This window comes from Oreochromis niloticus, unplaced genomic scaffold, assembly GCF_001858045.2.
Source record: "Oreochromis niloticus isolate F11D_XX unplaced genomic scaffold, O_niloticus_UMD_NMBU tig00007460_pilon, whole genome shotgun sequence".
In the NCBI taxonomy this organism is placed as follows: Eukaryota; Metazoa; Chordata; class Actinopteri; order Cichliformes; family Cichlidae; genus Oreochromis; species Oreochromis niloticus.
This window is the reverse complement of record NW_020328586.1, coordinates 32,586-57,248: the sequence shown is the minus strand read 5'-3', so window position 1 is coordinate 57,248 and position 24,663 is coordinate 32,586. Positions and strand designations below refer to the sequence as shown.

Below are 24,663 nucleotides of genomic sequence, written 5' to 3'. Positions count from 1 at the left end.
GCCCTCCTCCAACAAGAGCGTGCCAAGCTCTAACTCAGCGACTGCAGAGCAGACTCTGTGCCACCTAAGAGGGATCATGAATGCAGATGACACCTTATTAAACAATCAGGCAGTTGTGCCTGAAGTAGTTCCGTGTATTTTTGAGTTAAGGGGGTCGTTGGTGTGACATTTCTAATCATCTTATAAATGATATGCATTTACATGACTCTCTGAACATCACAAACTCTGTTAGAGTCCTGAGCCTGAGTAGAAGTGACTGGAGTAGTTATAGCATGCAAGTTTTACAGCAACCTAACTAACAATTATTTGTGTATATTTTGTAAGGTAGCTAGACTGATTTTCTAGCATGTCAGTTCCTGATGCATAAGTGCATTAGGCCCTCGCTGTCTGAGTAAACATAGTAACAACAGTTGTGAGTTCTTTTGACATGTGTACTCAGCTTTGACATGTTGTTTGACAGCCTAAACTAGGATTTTGGGTTCATCACATTTCAATGATTGATTTTGATAGGTCTCAAACATGCCGGAAGCACCTAAAGAATGAGGTTGTTCTTCTAGAATTAAATGTGGTTGTTTTGGTTTCCCCAATCACTGATGTGGGGACAGTAAAGATAATTGTAAATGCTTTTGTTTACACTGTTTAAATGGGTCTACAGTAGTAAAGAGTACAGCACAATGCATCAATCTCTCTGTTCTAAATGTAGCTCAGAAGTGTTAAATATATGTTGGCTGTGTGGAAATTCATGGCTACTTCTGGGTTTTACCCCAGACTTTGGGAAGCACTAACACTGAAGTTAGTTTATGTTTGTGGTATTCACTTAGGTACAGATATAGTCACTGTCCTTTATGGCAAACATCTGGACAGGGCAAAGCAAATGGCATAAAGTGTGTGATGTTTGGTGAGGCATGTGTCACTCAATCCCTAATAACAACGGGGGTGAGGGTCTTTTACAGAAACTGTTAATAAATTGGGAAACATGGGTTGATGGATTTAATGATAAATTGGGAAAAATATATCACACACTGAAAGACTTCCTTATCTAAACAACGGGTTCTTATGAAAGAGCAGCTTGATGTAACTAAGGTTAAAGTTTTCTTTTGCAGATGAACAACGGAGGCCGTTTCATTTCTGTATATGATCTCATATTGTGTTTTCTTTTATGATATAACTGCCATCCTTCAAACAAAGGGTGGAGACTCAGGTGGAGCGAAGATGACCATAAAGTGTGAATTTGTTTTTTTCCTTCTGATTATAGGGAGGATGCACATTATGGAATTTCTCTGAGTACACAATTGTGCTGATGTTATGTTCAGTAGTTAGAAAAGAAATCCCCATGTTTTTATGTGATTCTTAATTGTGGTACAGTATCCACATCTGAACCAAAGTGTAAAACAGTGAAATGTGGATTATTAAATATTAGGTCTCTCTCCTCCAAGTCTCTGTTAGTACATGACTTAATAATTGATCAACAAATCGATTTACTCTGCCTTACAGAAACCTGGTTGCAGCCGAATGATTATGTTAGTTTAAATGAATCAACACCCCCGAGTCATTCTAACTACCAGAAATCTCGAAGCACAGGCCGAGGGGGCGGTGTGGCAGCAATTTTTCACACCAGCCTATTAATTAACGAAAGACCAAGACAGACTTTTAATTCATTTGAAAGCCTGATGCTCAGCCTTGTCCAACCCAGCTGTAAAACTCAGAAACCAGTCTTACTTGTTATCATCTATCGCCCACCTGGGCCTTACACAGAGTTTCTCTCTGATTTCTCAGACTTTTTATCTGATTTAGTGCTCAGCTCAGATAAAATAATTATTGTGGGTGATTTTAACATCCATGTAGATGCTAAAAATGACAGCCTCAACATTGCATTTAATCTGTTATTAGACTCAATTGGCTTCTCTCAAAATGTAAAAGAACCCACCCACCACTTTAATCACACTCTAGATCTTGTTTTAACATATGGCATAGAAAGTGAACATTTAACAGTGTTTCCTGAAAACCCTCTGCTGTCTGATCATTTCCTGATAACATTCACATTTACAATAATTGATTACACAGCAGTGGAGAGTAGACTTTATCAAAGTAGATGTCTTTCTGAAAGTGCTGTAACTAAGTTTAAGAATATAATCCACCCACTGTTATCATCTTCAATGCCCTGTACCAACATAGAACGCTACTCCAACAATAAAATTATTATCTTGTTAATAATTTTACCACCTCCTCCTGTGAAAACTAAGGCCTCAAATCCGAAGTACCTGACTCCGTGGTATAATTCTCAAACACGTAGCCTAAAGCAGATAACGAAATGGCGTGTCACAAATTTAGAGGATCATCATTTAGCCTGGAGAAATAGTTTGCTGATTTATAAGAAAGCCCTCCGCAAAGCCAGAACATCTTACTATTCGTCACTGATTGAAGAAAATAAGAACAACCCCAGGTTTCTCTTCAGCACTGTAGCCAGGCTGACAAAAAGTCAGAGCTCTACTGAGCCAACAATCCCTTTAATGTTAACTAGTAATGACTTCATGAACTTCTTCACAAATAAAATTTTTATCATTAGAGAAAAAATGACCAATAATCATCCCACAGATGTAATATTATCTACAGCTACTCTTAGTACCATTGATGTTAAGTTAGACTCTTTTTCTCCAATTGATCTTTCTGAGTTAACTTCAATAATTAATTCCTCCAAACCATCAACATGTCTTTTAGACCCCATTCCTACAAAACTGCTCAAAGAAGTCCCGCCATTAATTAATTCTTCAATCAAACCTATCTCTAATAATCGGCTATGTACCACAGGCCTTCAAGGTGGCTGTAGTTAAACCTTTACTTAAAAAGCCATCTCTAGACCCAGCTGTCTTAGCTAATTATAGGCCAATCTCCAACCTTCCTTTCATATCAAAAATCCTTGAAAGAGTAGTTGTCAAACAGCTAACAGATCATCTGCAGAGGAATGGCTTATTTGAAGAGTTTCAGAGCTCATCACAGCACAGAAACAGCTTTAGTGAAGGTTACAAATGATCTTCTTATGGCCTCTGACAGTGGACTCATCTCTGTGCTTGTCCTGCTAGACCTTAGTGCTGCGTTTGATAATGTTGATCATAATATCCTATTAGAGCGATTAGAACATGCTGTAGGTGTTACAGGTACTGTACTGCAGTGGTTTGTATTATATCTATCTAATAGACTCCAATTTGTTCATGTAAATGGAGAGTCCTCTTCACACACTAAGGTCAATTATGGAGTTCCACAGGGTTCGGTGCTAGGACCAATTCTGTTTACATTATACATGCTTCCCCTAGGCAGCATCATTAGAAGACATAGCATAAATTTTCACTGCTATGCAGATGACACGCAGCTCTATCTATCCATGAAGCCAGGTAACACACACCAATTAGTTAAACTGCAGGAATGTCTTAAAGACATAAACACCTGGATAGCCGCTAACTTTCTCCTTCTTAATACAGATCAAACTGAGGTTATTGTACTCGGCCCTGAACATTTTAGAAATATGGTATCTAACCAGATTCTTACTCTGGATGGCATTACCTTGGCCTCCAGTAATGCTGTGAGGAACCTTGGAGTCATTTTTGACCAGGACATGTCCTTCAACGCACATATTAAACAAATATGTAAGACTGCTTTCTTCCATTTGCGCAACATCTCTAAAATTAGGAATATCCTGTCTCAGAGTGACGCTGAAAAACTAGTTCATGCATTTATTACTTCCAGGCTGGACTACTGTAATTCATTATTATCAGGATGTCCTAAAAACTCGCTGAAAAACCTTCAGCTAATCCAAAATGCTGCAGCAAGAGTACTGACAGGGACTAGGAAGAGAGAACATATTTCTCCTGTTTTGGCTTCCCTTCATTGGCTTCCTGTTAAATCCAGAATTGAATTCAAAATCCTGCTCCTCACATACAAGGTCTTAAATAATCAGGCCCCATCTTATCTTAATGACCTTGTAGTGCCATATCACCCCATTAGAGCACTTCGCTCTCGCTCTGCAGGCCTACTTGCTGTCCCTAGAGTATTTAAAAGTAGAATGGGAGGGAGAGCCTTCAGTTTTCAGGCCCCTCTTCTGTGGAACCAGCTTCCAGTTTGGATTCGGGAGACAGACACTATCTCTACTTTCAAGATTAGGCTTAAAACTTTCCTTTTTGCTAAAGCATATAGTTAGGGCTGGACCAGGTGACCCTGAATCCTCCCTTAGTTATGCTGCAATAGACATAGGCTGCCGGGGATTCCCATGATGCATTGAGTTTTTCCTTTCCAGTCACCTTTCTCACTCACTATGTGTTAACAGACCTCTCTGCATCGAATCATATCTGTTATTAATCTCTGTCTCTCTTCCACAGCATGTCTTTATCCTGTTTTCCTTCTTTCACCCCAACCGGTCGCAGCAGATGGCCGCCCCTCCCTGAGCCTGGTTCTGCCGGAGGTTTCTTCCTGTTAAAAGGGAGTTTTTCCTTCCCACTGTCGCCAAAGTGCTTGCTCATAGGGGGTCATATGATTGTTGGGTTTTTCTCTGTATTTATTATTGTGCAATCTACTGTACAATATAAAGCGCATTGAGGCGACTTTTGTTGTGATTTGGCGCTATATAAATAAAATTGAATTGGTATCACCAACACGTTCTCACTCCCTAAGCGTAATATTTTACGCTAGGTGACAAATCGTCAATATTTAACGCTTTCGGGTACCCAACACGTTCCTAAATGAAGAGATCGGAAAAATGACAAAACATGAGAACCGTTTGGACTTAATCTACACATTTTTGTTCATTTTCTTAAAATTGCTTTCAAAAACATTATTTCACGTCATTTCTGTGATGGTTAAGGTTAGGAATAGGGTTATGGTTAGGGTAGGGATAATAATAATGGATTGGATTTATATAGCGCTTTTCAAGGCACCCAAAGCGCTTTACAATGCCATTATTCATTCACGCTCACATTCATACACTGGTGGAGGCAAGTAGGCGGTAGGGTAAAGTGTCTTGCCCAAGGACACAACGACCAGGACAGAAAGGCCAGGACAGGAAGGCCGGGGATCGAACCGGAGACCTTCCGGTTACAGGTGCGCTTCCCAACCCCCTGAGCCACGGTCGCCAGGTTAGGTTTAGGTCTGGAATACATGGCTGGAACGTCTATTACCGCGGGACTGTCATTCCACTGGAATTCATCCATAATCCGCCGCGTACCATCAGAAAGCGGCAGGTCACCTTTCGCATTCTTCACGAACGCCGCGGGACGTGACAAAACGTCGGTATGCTATGCCCCGGGAGTGAGAACGGGCTGGTATCACAAAGGGTGGGAATGTGGTGGCAGATTTCTTTTCACATATATTAATCACATATTTAATTATATCACATTAGTTATAGTAATATCACTTTCTCACTTTACCATAGTAAGAGCACTCCTGCCACTACTTTACATGCATGTGGAAAGTTAACACAGTGAGGCCATTGTAATGGGAGACATTAAACAGATAGTGAGACTCCTTCTGCTTATCAGGGATGTAAATCCTTAGGTGAAGGCTAAGCAGAAAACAAGGTCATAATTCTCTCTGTGTGGGAGAAGGTATAGCCCCCCCCCCACCCGTGAGAGGGGCCAACATGTAAGATTTTGGGGAATGTTCTGTCAGTCAGTCAAACAGAAAGTGATTAAATGAATTTATCGTTAATTCCACTTTTATTGTGGGACTGATCAAAGTCGCTGCTTGCAGGTTTCAGTAAATTATAAACAAAAACAAAACAAAACAAAAAACCTTAAATGTAAAAATAAACAGGGTGAAACTCTGCTTCACAGTCTGATGTACCATCAGCAACCCAAAATAAACAATAAATATGCAAACGCACATAGAAAAATAATTTCCAGCTAAGGGTGCCACCAGTCTTAACTGAAAGCAAAACTGAAATCTGCAAATCTAAAGTACTTAACAGTCCACAGTCCTGATACTTCACAGGAACTGCCAGGGAAGGGAGCCATGCTCCTCCCGCAAGCCTCCCCTCTCCTTGTCTTCCTCCTCTTTCATCCAGGGGTGTGACAGGATCTCCTTCAGAATGGGACGGTCCTCAGGCTGGAAGGAGAGGCACCAATGAATCAGAGACTGGCATCCTGGTGGGTAAAAAGGGAAAGGTTTTGAAAAGCTGGACTATTTTTGTAGGAGGGCTGATGTGACCCTGAACCCCACAGTGATTTTGAAGGAGGAAACTCCTGTTGAGGAGAACCTGAGGCTCACCTGTAGACACCGGCCTGGTGAACCTGGGGCAGGCTTTGTAAATCTCATCATCATTCTCGAAGGGAATGTCGCCGCAGACCATGCCGAATAGCAGAACCCCCAGAGACCAGACGGTGAGGGGGACCGCCTTGTAGGACTTTGACGCGATCCACTCGGGGGGCTGTAGGCACGGGTTCCTGAGGACGCAGGAAGTGAGGAGAGGAAGGTTACAACACGAAACTCGGCAGAGAGGGATTTTGTAGGGGAAGGGTGAGAAGACGCTATAGGTTTATGCCAAGTCCACATGTACACGGGTATTTTTGAAAATGCAGCTTTTTCTATGCATTTGGCCTTTTGTCCACACATAACCGGCATTTTGGGTCAATGAAAACAGAGATTTTGAGAAACTGCTCCCAAGGTGGAGATTTTAGAAAACTCAGTTTTTGCATTTACGTGTGGATGAGAAAAATTGAGATTTAGTCACGCAACGTCAAAGGTGTGCGTCGATTTTGATATCACACTGTGCACTCAAAAATACCTGTGTACATGTGGATACAGCGTTAGAATGACTGGTTACCTTGAAACTCGCTGTACATGCCGTCTTTAAGCAATGCCCCAGACCCAAAGTCTATGATTTTGATGTCCATCGTCATCATGTTTACCACTATGTTCTCGTCTTTGATGTCCATGTGCACGATGCCGCGGGAGTGAATGAATTGAAGCGCCGCGACCACCTGATGGAAAATCCTATCGGGAAGAACAAAGAACCAGAATGTTAACAGACATCTAAACGACTGCAGCAGAATGCATTAACCTCCTCTCAACCTCCTTCAAAGGTGGTGGGCGGGAGCGCAAACCTGAGTGAGAGGCTTTCTGACAGAGCTCCTCTCTCCGTGATCAAGTCAAACAAATCCTGACAGTGTAGCGGCCTCTCCATCACCAGCAGGAAGCCCCGCCCCTCCACCTCGAACCACTCCAGCATGCGGATGACCCCAGGGTGTCCCCCGTCCTCTGACAGCTGCTGCAGCAGTGCAATCTCCATGGGAATGTGATTGATCTCATCTGACTGACGTAACAAAGAGGAAGATTAAGCTGTGTGCAGGCAGGAGTGGTGGGTAGGAGGACCCAAAGTGCAGACACACGTGGGCGAATTAGTGCAGTCAAAACAGCTTTATTGCTGAAACATAAAATAACTAAACTCAAGACACCAAAAAACTGGGCGGGCTGGCTGGCTGGCTGGCTGGACACACAGTATAGTAGATGTTATTGTGACCCAGACAAAGGAAAACACAGGGCTTAAATACACAGAGGGAGCAATCAGTGAATGAGAGACAGAAGGGAAACACAGCTGGGGCAAATCGGGGCTGACGGGACAGAGGAAGCAAAACAAGACATATTAACATGAGACATGAACTTTCAAAGTAAAACAGGAAACACAGACTGAACTTACAGACAGACTTACAATCAGACACTGCAACAGAGAGAACATGGAAACCCAAACATAATAACTACAAAATCACAAACCAAGAATAACCGGGGAAAATAGAAATGCAATACAGAAACCAAAACCTTCACAGTAATAAACCAAGAGAACACAAAGAAAGGTACAAAACTGAAAACACTGGGACAACAACCCAGGTACCCTAACAGTTACACATTTCTCAACCACTGCACACCACAGCTGCAGTTCACCTGAGCCACCAGCACAAGATGGAGCTAAACAATCGGAGCTTTGTTTCACAGGTGTCACTCAAAACACCCTGTGCATTTTTGTACACATTTAGTTTAATTATTTTTTTTCCAAGTATCACTCACCAGTGTTGTCAACTTGTCAGTTGTAATCTCCTTAATGGCAACCTGGATGGTTTAAAAAAAATGAGTAAAATATTTTTTAAAAATAAAATAATAAAATAAAAAACTTCTCAAGCTGTAATGATAATAACAATAACAATAATAATAATGATAATAATAACAATAATAATAATAATAATAATAATAATGATGATGATAGAGAGAAAGTGCACATTTTTTAAATGAATAAATACAGGTGTGTATTTTTTACATGTAGTCCATCAGAGAGCCTCTGTCCTGAAAACACGGAGCCGAAACCTCCACTGCCAAGCAGAGGACCGCAGCGATACTGACTGAGGAAGTGCTCGCTCACTGAGGACCAAAACACAAGTCACATCAGTGCACTGCCGACACTTAAGAGATCAAACCTTACCCAACAACAACAGAAACCCAAAGAAACTCAAAAATACCACACGGTTTACGATGTGTTCCTCCCTATTATCTCAGAGCAGTCTATAGGCGTTTCTCAATATGTGGACTTGTGATACATCATCAATCACAGACCAAGTACTGTTCCAATTCAAAGGACGCATCAAGTCAAGTACCCCAAAATGTTCTCGCTACTCCCATTTTATCGAGCATTCATCATCTGTGACTTTTGTGGATGGAGATAACATATAAATGTTAGGTTTATTTCAGTGTTTTATTTGTTCCTAAGCAAATCGATTTCGCTGAGATTAAAGTTCCGCTTCATAACCGGGCCGTTTTATTTAATACTGAAGTCTTACTTTTTTATTCAGGCATAAATGTATACTATTTTTATTACGAGAGATTAAGCTTCTGTTTCTGCCACGTAGTGATTGTGCTTAACTGTATGCAGTGTTGGGGAGTAACGGAATACATGTACCGCCGTTACGTATTTAGAATACAAAATATGAGTAACTGTATTCCGTTACAGTTACCGTTTAAAAAGGTGGTATTCAGAATACAGTTACTTTGTTGAAATAAATGGATTACACGGCGGTACTTTCCTGTTTCATATTGTCGCGGGTCAGGATTATTTGGGTTTGTTTGACAGCTATGTTCTGTTGTTCCAGGCGGCAGCGTTACGGTTGCCATGGTTACAGGGTGACGCTCTCTCTCTCTCTGCGTGTTTCCTGGGTGAGAGAGCGCCTTTTTGTTGTTGTTGTTGTTGTGCTAAGCTAAAAGGCAGAATGCTACAGGCATGGCCCTAAAGAATGTAGCCTCATGGGCAGTGTAGTCCGTGCTGCAGGGAGAATGGACTACCATACACGTTATGTGTCTGTGGAGGGAGAGAAAGGAAAAGTCCGAGCTGTCACGGAGCAAAAACGGGAGCTGGAAGCATGTAAATATAATAATAACCACTGCAGCCAAGAAGAGTGCCTGACGAGCCCATTTGTAAGTAAGCTATTAAGACTCATCTGTACACTGTGTTCGTGTTTTCCTCCGGAAAAAATAAGTTCCGTTGGAGCAGCCTTTCAACGCCTCTCTCTGTCTCTGGCAAGCAAAGTTGACCCAGACAACAAAGTAAAGCTATTTTTCGGCTACCAGCCCAACACGGAACACACTGTATTAGCCCGAGGTCCCTTTACTACTGTTCGGAGCCGCGGACCTTCAGTAACAGTAATAAATCACAGCAATAGTACATTCACGTAGTTGTAAACAGCATGATAATATATTAAGTAATCCAAAGTATTCAGAATACGTTACTCTCATTGAGTAACGTAACGGAATACGTTACAGAATACATTTTGGGGCATGTATTCAGTATTCTGTAATGGAATACATTTTAAAAGTAACCTTCCCAACACTGACTGTATGAAGCTTATTAGACATTACGAAACCATCTGTTTCATAATACATGTAAGCGAATGGTCCCAACGTGCTTAAGATACTTTTTAAAATTACCTGTGTAATTTCTGTTCATATTTAAATTAAGAGGGGGTGGCAGTAAAAACTCTGTAACAGAGATGTCATCAAGTACACTGTCAAACTATTCCGCTGTACGGACTCGCGTACTTGACTACTGAGAAACGGCTTTCACATCAGACTTCTCTGCGCATTTCATTTACTGCTAAGCTGCTTAGCGGCTCTTATTTATCCAAAGTTAAGAATCGCTGTGTTTTTGTTTATGTATTTGGGTTTTGTTTTTTTACATGCTGTCTGGCAGCAGCGTGCAAAAGCAATTTTGGAGGCAATTTAAATCAGTTTAAACATCTTTATCACACATATTTAAACTTTGTTGTACTTCTTACCGTTCTTTCCTCTGCCCTCTTCCTCCATGGTTATCAGTTGTTACAAAATGGCTGCCAGCATGAGTAACAGAGCATACAACAGACTTGTGCATCCGAATATCCCAGAATGCATTTCGTCCAAAACTCATATGCAGAGAAACCCGGCAAAAAGTTCTAAATATTAGTCTTTCTGGGTCACAAAATAAATAGATATTTTCAGGCGAGAATGTAGCTGTGTAAACTTCAAATATCTGCCTGATTTATCAACTCGTCCCAAATTTACCATTTTCCTCTAAATACTGTTCATATTCATGTCAGAAGACATGCTGTGGAAGAGAGCCAGAGATTAATAACAAGCAATGTTCCCTCTAAATTGCGCGCGTGCCCAATTGCGCACTGGTGGCATGGTCTCTGAGCAGAAAAAAAATCTGCGTTGTGCACAAAACAATAAAAATAAAAATTCTAACCTGTATTGAAATGAAAGTAAATACGTTAACAATTCTGTTTTGCAGTGTTAGTCACGCTCGAAAGCACTCTCCGTCTGTGAGCAAAGACAAGACCCCCCCAAAACCCCACCCTGGTCGACCAATCAAAACATGGCATTTAGTTGTTAAGAAACGGGAGGAAGTTTTAGTATACTCTTCTCTGCAAGATGACATTGACAGTGGGCTTGTTGGTGTGCCATTTCTCCTTGTCCAAAGCCATCTGTACACGTGCAGGCTGAGGTGGGTTACCTCTTCTGCCAGCTGACTGACCTAAACGGAGTGGTCACAAAGCGAGGTACAAGAAATAATGCAAGTGATTATATTTATAATTGAGCTATCTGTGTATATTTTGGTGTATAACATTGAGTGGGTTGTACTTACATGTATTGTATTATTTAATTAGTTCAGTCTGTTACTGCTATTGTCTGTACACAAGTGTAACCCACATAATTTTCTTAGAGATTATTAAAGTATTTTCATTCTGAAATACATACAAAACAAACAAAGCAATGCAACAGAAGAGGCTCCATTAACATGGCAACTCCTCATCAAGCTACATTGTATCCATCAGGTAAAACATTGGCTACGTTTGCTTTGCATTTTCCCCGCCTGATCACAGTGATGTAGTATAATGTGATCTCATATTACATATTATAATACTATCATATATATTACACATTTGTCACGGTCACACTCAGAGCTCCCTCTCTCTCCACGTTTTCATACATTATTTTAATCGTGTGTGTGTGTTTTGGTCTGCCTCTGTGAGTGTCAGTGATGCGCCAATTCAAAGTGACATTGCTTTGGCAATGACTCCATCTAGTGGTGAAATTACTGAACTGCAGGCTCAGTCACAAAAACGCAATATTTTGACTATTACTGAGCTTACACTTGAGAATACTATTTGACCTTTGGGACCTTTTGTACTCCTATTCAGGGGCGATTCTAGGATCAGAGCTTTGGGGGTGCTGAGCACCCAGAGCTGCCCAGCCAGGCAAGATAAACTTTACTCGTCACAATGAGACTTCTTCCCTGTCTCTGTGAGTCCATGCATCCTTAAATATCTCCCGTTGTCCCGAGTTCTCTCTGACTGTCTCCTTGGTGCATTTAAACTCCTGTTCCTCCCTGTCCTCATCGTCTGTTGTCTTCATCTCCGCTATCAGTCATCATAATTTTACCCTCTCTGTGCAAGTCTGCAAATTTCTTTATTAAGTCATAAGATTCTTAAATTCAACAAGTCTCTCTCTGCCTGGGTCCTTGTCACAAAACATGACATCACTGTTTTGTACATTTTAACACAATTTAATCCTCACATTTGTGAAAGAAAAGCAAAACACTTTTTTGAGAAGTCTGTAACAAAACCATCAAATCTGATAAAGGTTATTTAAATGCTGCCAAAGAAGAATGGATTGGAATTTTAAAAAAATACATATCCTAACCTTAATTACTGGGGGAAAATGATGAATGATGCTCATAGTGAGTAAGAAGTAAACTGAGTGCATTTGGACTGAGATTCACTTTTAATGTGTATGTATAATATAATACAGATACATAAAAAACACTCCCAAAACAGAATAAATTATTACAAAATATTAATAAAAAACTATAAAAATGGAGGCAACTTTGCCTGAGGTAGAGTGTATACAATGTATGAAAAAGTCTTTACTGCAGATACTAATTTAACTAATTTAATAATACTAATTTTGTGTTGTAAGATTTATGAGTTTCATGCTTTCATAGCGATACTTGGGAGAGCTTGACATTTTTCTCAGGTGGTACACACTGTAAAAAGTTTGAGAAACACTGATAAGTGTTTCTCTGCCGCATAGGTCTGTATGCGGCAGTCATACAGACAACTGGACAGTCCAAAAGTTGGCCTACCTATTACTGGCTGAGGTTTTAATAGAGTTGTGGCTGAACCACATAAAATCATTAATTTTAATCTCCCCAATCAATGATAATGTTATGTTGGAATGTTGTTAAAGAGGGTCAAAAATGTCTCAACCCAGTTTGTTTTGCAGATTCTGTATAGCAGCTTTAATATAGGGAGAACACAACTTCCAGACTGTATGAGTAAAATCAGGTTTTTTCCTCTTTGTCAGTTTAACAGTTTCTGTTTTGCCTGTCACTGTTCCCTGTCTGTTTTCTTACCTGGTTCTTCCTGACCTTGTACTTTCTCCTCACGTTCCCCTCTTTCCTCTCTCCCTCTTTGGACTGACAATCATACACAAATAGATTGTATTCAATTAGATGAAAAATTACATTAATATGAAAAATAAAATTGTTAAGATCACTAACGAAAAGTCCACTCTCAGTGTACTTTCAACCAAAAGGCAAATAACCAAACCACATGAACATCTAATAAAAGATATAAATATTGAAACACTGATCCAACATTATCATTTATTGATGGATCATTTGTTCTTACACTTTTACCTGAATGTGGCTCCTGTTTTGAAAAAACTTCCTTATATCCATTATGAACCTGGCTGTCTCTCTCTACACACACACACACACACACACACACACACACACAACAGGAGTTTTAAGGTTAATGGGCATTCAGTCAGTTAGCTAGTTAGTATCCATTTCAAACAGGACAGTGGTAACAACAGCAGGCTACAGACAATTTTAAGTTTTATATATTAAATAGGCTGTATTCATTTCAGTGGGAGCAACAGGACGGTCAAATGTCGCTGAATTTACTACAGAGTAGGACGGATTGTAGGGTAGCAAACATCATTGGAAAACACGTTTTCAACACTGCAGGTTACCTGGTGTAATGTTTTTCAGCTAAAAAGAAACATGACTCCTATCTAACTACATAAAGAGTAACTGAAGGTTAAATGCTGCTAATATGTCCTGTTTTAATCCAGGCACTCCACCTCCGCTCCGCTGCGTCTCAGCTACCATCGCTCTGGCAGCAACGGCCCTAGAGCCAGAGTGGGGGCGAGCTGGAACAAACCATTTTGGGAGGGGGAGGGTTATCTATACTTTTGTTGTTAAAATGTTCCGTCTCAACCAAGTACTATATGCTTTTTATATTTTTAGTAGTGTGTCACACAAACAGCAAATATTGTCAAAAAAAAGTAAGAAATCTTTGGGGGTGCTTTGGTTCATTTTTGGGGGTGCTGAAGCACCCCCAAAAATGGGCTAAAATCGCCCCTGCTCCTATTGATATATTTCATATTGTCCAAATAGTTCATTAAACACACATTTTCTCAATCCATTTGATGAAAAAACAAACAAACAGGGAAATAATTATTGGCTTTATTTGTCACACCATGACTGTGGTCTGTGGCAAATTTTCATCTTCACCACTGTATGTGGAGTCTAGCAGTTATCTTTGTGACAAACATAAAGGCTATTGCGGTGTCTGCGGGCAAAATTGGTGCTTGAGGGGACTTCTGAACTCCTTTCAGGCTCTTTTACTGGGTCTTGTTTCACTAGTGTGGGCTGTTATGCAGTGAAAGCAGGTGGGAAGATGTGAGGTACATTTCTTCAAAGAATTTGTTTTGGAAAAAATATTTTTTTAATTGGTTATGAGCAAATATTGTTTATATAAAATAACTTTTTTTTTAAAAAAAAAAAACCCAGTTTCAACCATAATGTGAAGTACACATTTTATTTTTTTTCCCCCCCTTTTAGTACACAACAGTCATTTTGTAAAGAAGATTTCTCAAGCAATGATCTACCCAGAACAAACATATTTATGAACTAAACTTGAGAGATTGAAATGTACATCGTCTTAGTGCGACCTGGTAGATAAATTGTAAAACAAGTTATATATATATAAAACTAAACAAATATACAGCCAAAACAAAGTTGTCAGTGTAAGTAAGATGTGAACTGAACTGGGAACATGTTTCTCAGGTCTGGCAGAACAGTAGCTGATTCTATAATGAACAGAATAAATAATAACTGATAGAAGAAGAACTTATTTCTATCCAGTCTATTCACAGATGATCCTGCTAAAGTGGGTCCCCCAATCTCTCCTGATTCTGGACACTTGCAAGTTCTCACACCTGGAAGTCAAGCAGGTTCCGTTTCTCCCAGGATGCATCCATCTCAAAGGGGCAGCAGCAGCAGATGGGTGCCTTTGAGGGAGAGCTGGAGACAGGTATTCTGAAATTGCCAAACAAAAACCAAAAATTCAAATTTTTTGTTGTTTTTGTTGAAATTGCTAGTTCTAAGCATAAAGTCAAAATAAAAGAAAGAGGGGTGGGTTGTTTTTTTGTTGTTTTTTTGAAATTGCTAGTTCTAACATAAAGTCAAAATAAAAAAAAAAGGACATCATTAGAACAGGAAATCAACTTACATGCCTATTCATTCCTGAGAAGGTCTCTTCGCTTTCTCCCAAAGCCCTTGTACGACCTTGCAGGTAGTCTTGCTGCTTTGCATTGTCCGACATACTCCTTGTATGCCACGCCAGTGGAGATTGTTGGATCAAGGTTGATAAATCCCTCTTCCTGCTGTGTCCAGTGTCTGCTGGTGTGAGCGGGCATGTACACAGCTCTCGTCTGCAATAGGTCAGGTTCCTCATCCTCTTCAAGTACAGGTGCATCCTCTTCCTCCATCTCCAGGGGAAGATCCGGAGGCAACTTTTTCTCCGTATGGGGTTTTGGGTTCCCCATTCGATAAAGGATATCGTAGTGGAGCTTATAGAGAGTGAAGCCGAAAACTTTTTCACAAACTGACGTGGAAAGGATCCTGTACTTTTGGAGCTCTGCCTGTGTCATCTTCAGCTCCAGGAGTAGGTCCTTCAGTTTCTCATAGGACACAAAATCCTTATTCATGATAAGTCCCACTGAGCTGACCAGCACCAAGACCTTGTTCCGCGTGTGCTTTTCAGTCTTCCCTGGAATCCTCTTCATCACTTGGGGCAGCCATGGCATTCCATGCTCTCTGTACCTTTCAAGGGTCCTGGCGTAGCACAGTCCACGGCGCTCCATCTCCATGGCCACATCCCCCACTATGGCCATGGCCTGGGACTCGATGGAAGGCTCCCTGTCGTCATTATGTATCTCTACATAATCCATCAAGTTCCAAGAAGCCCGTCTTGTTCCCTTTATGTCACGGTACTTAATGTCCGGGAACCACCTGATCTTCAACTCGAGAAATCCTGCTCTCAGGCATTCTTGTACATTCTTGCCTTCCCCCTCAACAAGCTTCCTCGCCCGGGCAAAGGTGAATGGGGTCGGGAAGGAGTCTCTGGTGGCCAGGTTCTCCGTCAGTGAAGCCAGATTAATGTGTCCCTTCAGATTTTCTGGGCATTTTTCCCCTTGCAGCTCTGAGATGAAGATGCCGTCGTTCCTCCTGAAGAGGTCTTTCAGCAGCAGCTTCACAAGCTCAGGTCCCAGCACGGAAGGCTCGCACTCGAGAGTCAATGTGAGAGCAAATAGCCTCTCGATTCTTTTCATCTGTAGTGTGTCCCTTGTCCAGTGTGCCAGAGGAGGTGGGCAGTCGTCAATAGCTGCACCAGTTGCTGCACCCAGGCCCATGAAGCCCCTCATGTTGGTTGCGCTGAACTCGTGCAGCGAGCTGGTCCCCAGTGCTGCCGAGTACTGTCTGTCCATGTTGGACAAGGGGTGCCCGTATAATGCCTCCTCCAGCGCAAGCTCCAGCTGGAATGCCTTCCACACTGGGAGAAAGCCGCCTTTGCCTGTGTGCTTCTCCCCGAGTTGCCGGAGCTGGTCAGCCATATACTTTAGACAGCGAGACAGTATCTCATTCACACTCGGTAAATGGTAAATGGACTGATTCTTATATAGCGCTTTTCTACTCTCCCGGAGTACTCAAAGCGCTGCATACAACATGCCTCATTCACCCATTCACACCCACTCATGCAAGCACTTCTAAACGCAAGTGCAAACTATAACTACATTCACACACATTCACACTCCGATGAATGCATCGGAGGGCAATTTGGGGTTAGTATCTTGCCCAAGGACACTTGACATGCAGACTGGGGAAGCCTAGGATCGAACCACCAACCTTCCGTTCAGTAACTGATCTGCTCTACCACCTGAGCCACAGCCACCCTTGGCTGTTCGTGTTCCCGTTTAAAGGGGACAACGAGGGGGAAGTCCCTCAGGCACTTATACAATGCCTCGCAGTTGAAGAATTCCCACGGAGAAACCAGGTCCAAATCTTCCAGTTCCTTCCCTTCTTTCCCCTCCACGATCTCTATTCTCAGGTTATAATTACCTGCTGCCTTCCTGGCCAAGTCCATCATGTGGATGTAGTAGTCCTCAGCTCTGGTGGCCACCGCCTGAACGTAATTCGGGTGGCCGAGGCCACCAGTGACGATCAAGCCACTAATGGGGTGCCGGAATGTGGACATATAATGAGTGTGTGGGCTGTCCACATAAAATTGCCAGAAGGTGACATTAGGTTTAGTGGCGATCTCTGCCAAAGGTCGCAAGATGTCCGGTGGACGCTGGTCGAGTTCTGTCTGCACGTTAACACACTCGTGCATGGACATGCACGTGAAGAACCTAGCTCTGGGTCCAAACATCCTTTCCAGTCCTGCTCTTGACCAGAAAAGTGTGGTGTGGGGGTCCAGTGGTATGAGGTTGCAGGCCACGTGCAGAGAACATCGCACGACGTCGTCAGGATTAGCTACTGTCAACAATTCAAAGGGCTCCCTTTCCTTTTGTCCAAATTTGTAGACAAAGAACCGGACTTCCAATGTTGGATGCTCCGGCAACATCCTCTTCGCTTCATCAAGTTTGGAAAGCACGAACGTTTGATCCTGCGGCAATACGTTCATGCTCCCCTTGTTGTGAATGATGGTCTTCTGCAGCGTGGGTCTGGTCAGCTCTTCCAGCGGAAGGTCTTTGAGCAACTCAACAAATTTTGTTAAGATGCCATTAACAAGGTCCACCGTGTGCCTTGGTAAGTAGTCCGTCATTGTACAGACTCTGTCCACCACCACAAGGGACTTGGGAATTACTATAGCTTCTAACTTGAATCCCCTGTCCAGGTAGGCAAAATCAAAGCCTCTTACCTTTCGCAGCACTTTTAAGCCCTCCACAGACACCTTACTAAGGTCAAAGTGTTTCTTTATGGTGTGCCAGGAGTTTTTCAGCTGGTGCATTTTGAAGGGTGCCATGTTCAACCTGGAAAAGGGTATATGCAGGCCTTTCAAGTTTTTTAGTTCAACCACCACTCCGTCGTAATCAAATATACTCCAGACAAGTTTCATGGATTCCTCAACTGTCGTTGCCTGCAATGGAATGAAAATGTTGGGGTCCAGGAGGAAATCCTCAACGCTTTGAGATGTGGCAAAAGCATCCGCCAAACCCTTCATATTTTCGACACCAATGTCCTCCATGGCTGTTGTGTTCTGGAAAAAACAGAAAGTATAATCAGGTAAGTAAAAAGAAGTGAAAAATGTAATTGAAAAACTGTTAAACCAGGAAAGACAAAACAGTGTAATCATGTAAGTAAAACACATTAAAATCAAGTAAGTAAAGAACAGGAAAAAGCAATTTGCAACAGTTAAGAATATGCAAAAATATTACCTGTACTGTAAATACAGTCTTTCAAGACAGCAGATAAAAAAAAGTTATGTGTCTTAGTTAACCAAGGCGCTGTGGTCAAAATCCAGAGACACTGCTCCTCTGAGTTTCAGGGACTGAGCTCAGCACTCCTCCCTTATATAGGGTCTGGTCAAAAGTTGCCGCCATAGGAAATGAATGGGTATCCCACTGAATGGGTCGTTCAGTGAATGGGCTACTGAACGACACTCACTGAATAACCCACTGAACGACCCATTGAATGAACCAGTCAACGACACCCACTGACAACGACACTCAGTGTTGAATGTTGCCATTGTGTTTCTTAAATTTGTACAGTCTTAGTTTAAGCAGTATTATCAAAGCCATTCCTTTGATCCTGAGCACCTCTAACCACTCTGTGTATGGGAGGTTTTATTGTAGATACATCCTATCTGAAAGATCTGTTTCTTGTGTTGTAAGCTTGCTGCTTTTACGACCCTTTGGTCAGCAGGAGGTCTCACACACACACACACACACACACACAGAGAGAGAGAGAGAGAGAGAGAGAGAAGATAAGTGCACACACACACACACACACACACACACCAAAGCAAACAGACACCAGCAGGGCAGCTGATGTGCAACTGCTAGAAAAGTTTAAAATAACTAATTGTCTGTCCTGAATCAGTCTTATTAGGTAATGTTCAAATCATTTTATCATCCCAGTGTTTTCAGTGTGGGAGAAAGTACTCAGGGCCTTCAAGTTACACACTATGAAAGGCAGCAACAAGTTTAATATTCAGAAACCTAAAGTATGTATCAGCAGCAGAATGGAGCTAAAAATAAATGTTTGTTTCAGTTCTATGAAGCTTTGAGTATTTTGGATTAGTAGCACTGCTGTGTTTGTTGCATCATATTGCTGTAATTGTTTATATGCTTATATATACTCCCAGAAGCTGGAAGAACGGCTCTCAGCCAACGACCCTGCGTCAGTGTGGAGGGGCCTGCAGGAAATCACCAGCTACAGACGCCCCGTACCCACTGTTGAAGCAAACAAAGACCTGGCCAACGAGCTAAATACATTCTACTGCAGGTTTGAGACGGACAGACTCCCACGCCTCACCCTCCCCTCCCCAGAGACACTGCTTCAGACAATGACCCCCAACACACCTTCCACTTCTCCCCCTTCACCCTCCCCCTCCCCAATCCAGTCTCAACGACCACCCCCACCCTCCCCAATCCAGACCCAACGACCACCACCACCCTCCCCATTTCAGACTCAACGACGACCATCACCCTCTCCAATCCAGACTCAACGACCTCCATCACACCTCTCACCCCCCTTCCCTCCACCCTGAAACTCAGAATACACACTGAGGATGTGAGCCGACTATTTCAGAAACAGAAGCCCAGGAAAGCCCCCGGACCAGACGGTGTCTCACCCTCCTGCCTCAAGACCTGTGCTGAACAGCTGGCTCCCATCTTTACTCGCATCTTCAACAGATCCCTGGAACTGTGTGAAGTTCCCTCCTGTTTCAAACGCTCCACCATCATCCCTGTTCCCAAGAAACCCACCATCACAGGACTGAATGACTACAGACCTGTTGCCTTGACGTCTGTGGTCATGAAATCCTTTGAACGACTGGTGTTAGCCCATCTGAAGGACATTACAGGCCACCAGCTGGACCCTCTGCAGTTTGCCTACCGGGCAAAAAGGTCGGTGGATGATGCAGTGAATATGGGGCTGCATTACATCCTGCAACACCTCGACCGCCCGGGAACTTATGCCAGGGTCCTGTTTGTGGACTTTAGTTCAGCTTTTAACACCATCGTGCCTGAACTTCTCTCTTCCAAACTCTCCCAGCTCAGCGTGTCTCCAGCTACCTGTCAGTGGATCACCAGCTTCCTGACAGACAGAAAGCAACAAGTGAGGCTGGGGAGATCACCTCTGAAACTCGGTCCCTCAGTATTGGTGCCCCTCAAGGATGTGTCCTCTCACCACTACTGTTCTCCCTCTACACTAATGACTGCACCTCCAAGAACTCAGCTGTAAAACTCCTAAAGTTTGCAGATGACACCACCATCATTGGCCTCATTCAGGATGGTGATGAGTCTGCATACCGGCAGGAAGTTGAGCGGCTGGTACTCTGGTGCAGTCAGCACAATCTGGAGCTGAACACTCTTAAAACTGTAGAGATGACAGTGGACTTCAGGAGACATCCCTCAACTCTGCCCCCCCTCGTCATATCAGACAGCCCTGTGTCGACTGTGGAGATCTTCAAGTTCCTGGGTACCACCATCTCCCAGGACCTGAAGTGGGAGACCAACATCAACTCCATCCTTAAAAAGACCCAGCAGAGGATGTACTTCCTGAGACAACTGGGAAGTACAGTCTTCCACAGGAGCTGCTGATCCAGTTCTACACTGCAGTCATTGAGTCTGTCCTGTGCTCCTCCATCACAGTCTGGTATGGTGCAGCCACTAAACAGGACAGGAGCAGACTGCAGCGGACTGTACGGGCAGCAGAAAGGATCATCGGCGCCCCCTGCCCTCCATCCAGGATCTGTACCTCTCAGGAACCAGGAAACGGGCAGGGAAAATCATCACAGACCCCTCACACCCTGGACACAGACTTTTTGATCTGCTGCCCTCTGGCAGACGGTACAGAAGCCTGCAGACCAGGACCACCCGACACAGGAACAGTTTCTTTCCCCTCGCCATCTCCCTTCTAAACAGTTGAACTGTCACACTGCTCCCACTGCCAGACTGCAACTGCACCTTATGTACATTCTGTAGTATTCATTCCACCTCATTTCATTTCTGTATTTTATGTATATACGTTTAGATTAGTTATTTAAAGTTGGTTTACACAGCTTTGTGTATGTATGTGTATGCATGTGTAATGTATATATAGATAAGTGTGTGTGCGTGTGTGTGTGTGTGTGTGTGTGTGTGTGTGAGATTTACATTGCTGTGCTCGAGAGCCACCATCTACCGGAACCAAATTCCTTGTATTTGTCTGCACATATACTTGGCCAATAAAACACGATTCTGATTCTGATTCTGATATTCTGAAGTAAGTTGATCTATAGTGTTACATCATATTCTATAAGCATGTTATGTGTTTGTATACTTTCTGCCCAGTTTGACCCATTTAGCAGAAGTCAGCTTGTTCGTGTGCTTTTTTTTTTCCTTCACTCTTTTAAAGTGGAATTTGGAAACTTCAACTATAACGAAACCAATGTAGCCTAAAGGAAAAGGGTGAAGTATTAGAAATTCAGTTTTTAAGAAAAACTACATTAGAAATCAGGAGATCAGCTTGTGCGCTCTGGAGATAAGCTGTTGTGCCTCTGCACGTTAAGTTACAGTCAAAATTAATTTAAGATAACCTTTATTAGTCCCACACGTGGGAAATTTCTCTGGAGATCACCGGGTTTCAGTTGAACCGCGTACAGAGGTTCTCATGTACTTTTGTTAATGTTCTTGAATGAAACAATTGAATTAAAATTTTTATGAAATTTAAAAAAAAAAAGAAAACAGAAGTGAGCCTGTGTAAGGCTCTGATATCTATTCTGTATGACTTAAAGCAGTTATGACATGGTCTGCTTTTCTCACCCAATAAAGGAATATTTCATATATCAGTCTACTCTTCATTTTACCAGCAACAGTTATCACAGCTCGTACATTTGCTTTTTACACATATATGTAAGCATTGAGCCAAATTTAGTAATAGCAACATACTGAAGGAACAATATTTGTCTCTTATATATAATACATGTATATATACACTGTCAAAGATACTTGTCTTTGACTGAAGATTTAAGGTGATAGGACATATAAACAACTACAACTTGAATCTTTACTGGAGCTCAGTATTTGACACAGAGTTCACTCACATGTGCTGTACCAGTGTACCTGCACATGTGATGTGACAATAAAAGTGATTTGATTTAAGACTTCAAACTCAGTGCTGTAATAACTAATAATGATTAATATAATAACTATAATATTGGCCATATCATATTCTGACTTTAGTCTCATGAACAACATTAACTAATTGTTACTTACTAGCTAATCTTAAAATGACTATTCAGAACAGAAATGAAGTCCAACAATCATGTTTTACAGTCCTGTGGTCTCAGCCTCAGATACTTATTAAATCACACAAAGCTCGTGCAGAAACAAACAAATGTTCTCCTTCATTTCTGTCAACCACACGTTTCCAGCTATCATGGTTGCTAGGCAACCTGGGCAGCGCCACGGAGGCTAGATCGTCCCATTTCACAAGCCTCGCACTTCCGGCCTTAGCGGTCTTTGAGTATGCGGCCCTTGAGGACCGTTGAGGCTGCGTACTTTAAGGCTGCAGACCATGAATTGGGATACAGCCACAGACTTCAAATGTGCACTTGAATCCAAAAAGATAAAAAACGATCTCTCCCCCCCCCCCCCCGTCTGTTGACATGCCACTGGGAGATTCTCAATCACATTCACACCACTGTCTTATATCAGTTCCACTACATCAAGACTGTTTTGTGGTGGTCAGCTGTTTTATTGCCATGTTTTTTCCATAGTAGACCGTGCCAGCAATGCGCAATTGCGCACGGGCGCAGCTTAGAGGGAACATTGCTGATGGGTAATAAGCGAATGATTAATGCGGAAAACAGATGTTTGAGATGGGAAACTGTTCTTGAAGTACAGTGAGAGCTTTGCATGAACTGTGGTTTTTATCGTGTTGGAAGAAAAACAGCAAAAGTAAGAGGGAATTCATGGCATTCAGCCCCGACGCGACTAAGCTAATTCTGATGCGTCGGGTCCGCTCTGTGTTTACCTGTTTATGTGGAATGCGTTTCCTGCTCTCATTTGCTGGTTGTTGAAATAGTTTTGTGAGCTTTAACCTGAGATTCTGGCATTTCTGGTAAAATACATTTATATTCAGTCAATTCAGGATTTAAAGAATCGATATCGCTTCCTTCAAGCTACTCACCTTTCTCTGTCCACCTCCGCTTCCAACTGGACTAGTGCCAATTCGAGGTCACGCCCAGTAGCGGGCGACTACCGGGGCGGTGGGCTTGTTGGTGGGCGGCATCATGGGAAATAAATAAATAAATAAATAAATAAAAAAAAGGTTGCTCATTCTCATGCTGCCCCGACATCAGCCAGCGCATCTTGGGAATGGCATATGCACAGATGAGTTTTCTATCGCCCATTTGCTGGGCGGGGGAGTCTCTGGCTGGCTGGAGCGGCATCTGATAACCAACTCGCAAAATAAAACAAAAATACAAACAAAGGGAGGGATACAACATGAAGTGTGGTGACATTCCTTGTTGGAATGTTTGAAGAGGGAATGTTGGGATTCAGAGATTCTTTTCTTGCTACGATATAATCTGCCTTATGATGAATGCATTAATAATATGGTTTACGGTATTATTTTATCAGTAATATTCCTTACAGGGTTCATATTGCATTGAATATGTTTGTCATCACATTCATTCTATTCACAGGTAGAGTTCATTTTATACACATTGCATATCTGTGCTTGTTTAGAGTTGATGCTCCATCCAAGAGGGTTTTAAGCTGTTGAGGGTAGACGAGAACATAGCAGGTTAATTGCATGCATGCTTACAATACACATAAATCTACCAACAGGCCTGAGCAAAGGCCCAAGTGTCTTCTGCTCCTTATTGAGACTTGCTGCAATTTAGTCTACTTAGTAATTAATGACGAGTGTCCATTATTAGCTCTTAGAGACCCTGAAGCTTGAAGTTTATTACCGTAAAAGGCAAGTGATATAGAAAAGAGAAGTTAGATGTCTGTTTATAGTTATTAAGATGTACATGATGTACCCTTGTCTGTAAACAATGTATTTTTGACCTGTATTTGACGTGTACGTGGGGGCGTGATCCTCTATGCTATAAAACCAGAACCCAGTGTATTTTTGTCAGAGCAAAACAGGCCATATGGTGATAGTTGTTCTCCTGTGTTAATAAACTCGTCGTTTGATTGCACTTGTCTGGTGCCTCCGTCGTTTGTTGTCTGGTCTGCAGTTGATCGATCTCGCTTCACAAACAAACACGAAAACAGCAGACATTATGACACAGACTTAAAATTTGCACCGATGTTTTTTCGAAATTCTATACACGAAAAGTGAGCGCGAGAGCCCTCGGTGCGCCTGCTCGCTGCTGAAGTCAAAGTAAACTTTATTGTCATCTCCGCTACATACAGTACAGTATATAGAGAGACCAGTGCAAGTAAACAAACAATAAATATAAGAAGAGTAAGAAAATAAATATAGGTACACTTTATGACCAGGGGTAAAGGGATCAATAACAAATTAAAATTTATAATCACACACACACACACACACACACACACACACATTCCTACTTACATATAAAGGTT

At 42.2% G+C, this 24,663-nt stretch overlaps 3 protein-coding genes across 4 annotated transcripts; 1 reads left to right on the top strand and 2 right to left on the bottom strand.

Annotated features, from left to right (window-relative positions):
- Positions 1–5,683: 5,683 nt before the first annotated feature.
- LOC109200280 (serine/threonine-protein kinase pim-2-like) lies at positions 5,684–10,428 on the bottom strand. 2 transcript variants are annotated; one of them, XM_019355784.2, is made up of 7 exons: positions 10,299–10,428; positions 8,294–8,394; positions 8,047–8,088; positions 7,089–7,297; positions 6,802–6,978; positions 6,253–6,428; positions 5,684–6,128 (listed from the first exon to the last, which is right to left on the bottom strand). In XM_019355784.2, the coding sequence occupies exons 1-7, from the start codon at positions 10,324–10,326 to the stop codon at positions 5,971–5,973; spliced, it is 891 nt and encodes a 296-aa protein (XP_019211329.1). In that variant the 5' UTR covers positions 10,327–10,428; the 3' UTR covers positions 5,684–5,970. The 2 variants fall into 2 exon arrangements, with proteins under 2 accessions (XP_019211329.1, XP_019211328.1); XM_019355783.2 differs by having other exon boundaries at positions 5,974–6,128; positions 6,809–6,978; positions 10,299–10,427.
- Positions 10,429–13,942: 3,514 nt separating this feature from the next.
- Positions 13,943–19,917, top strand: LOC112841753 (lysine-rich arabinogalactan protein 19). Its single transcript, XM_025904868.1, has 2 exons — positions 13,943–14,882; positions 19,218–19,917. The coding sequence occupies exons 1-2, from the start codon at positions 14,820–14,822 to the stop codon at positions 19,620–19,622; spliced, it is 468 nt and encodes a 155-aa protein (XP_025760653.1). The 5' UTR covers positions 13,943–14,819; the 3' UTR covers positions 19,623–19,917.
- LOC109200284 (uncharacterized) lies at positions 14,804–18,130 on the bottom strand. Its single transcript, XM_019355787.2, has 3 exons — positions 16,804–18,130; positions 15,081–16,498; positions 14,804–14,887 (listed from the first exon to the last, which is right to left on the bottom strand). The coding sequence occupies exons 1-2, from the start codon at positions 18,096–18,098 to the stop codon at positions 15,085–15,087; spliced, it is 2,709 nt and encodes a 902-aa protein (XP_019211332.2). The 5' UTR covers positions 18,099–18,130; the 3' UTR covers positions 14,804–14,887; positions 15,081–15,084.
- Positions 19,918–24,663: the final 4,746 nt, after the last annotated feature.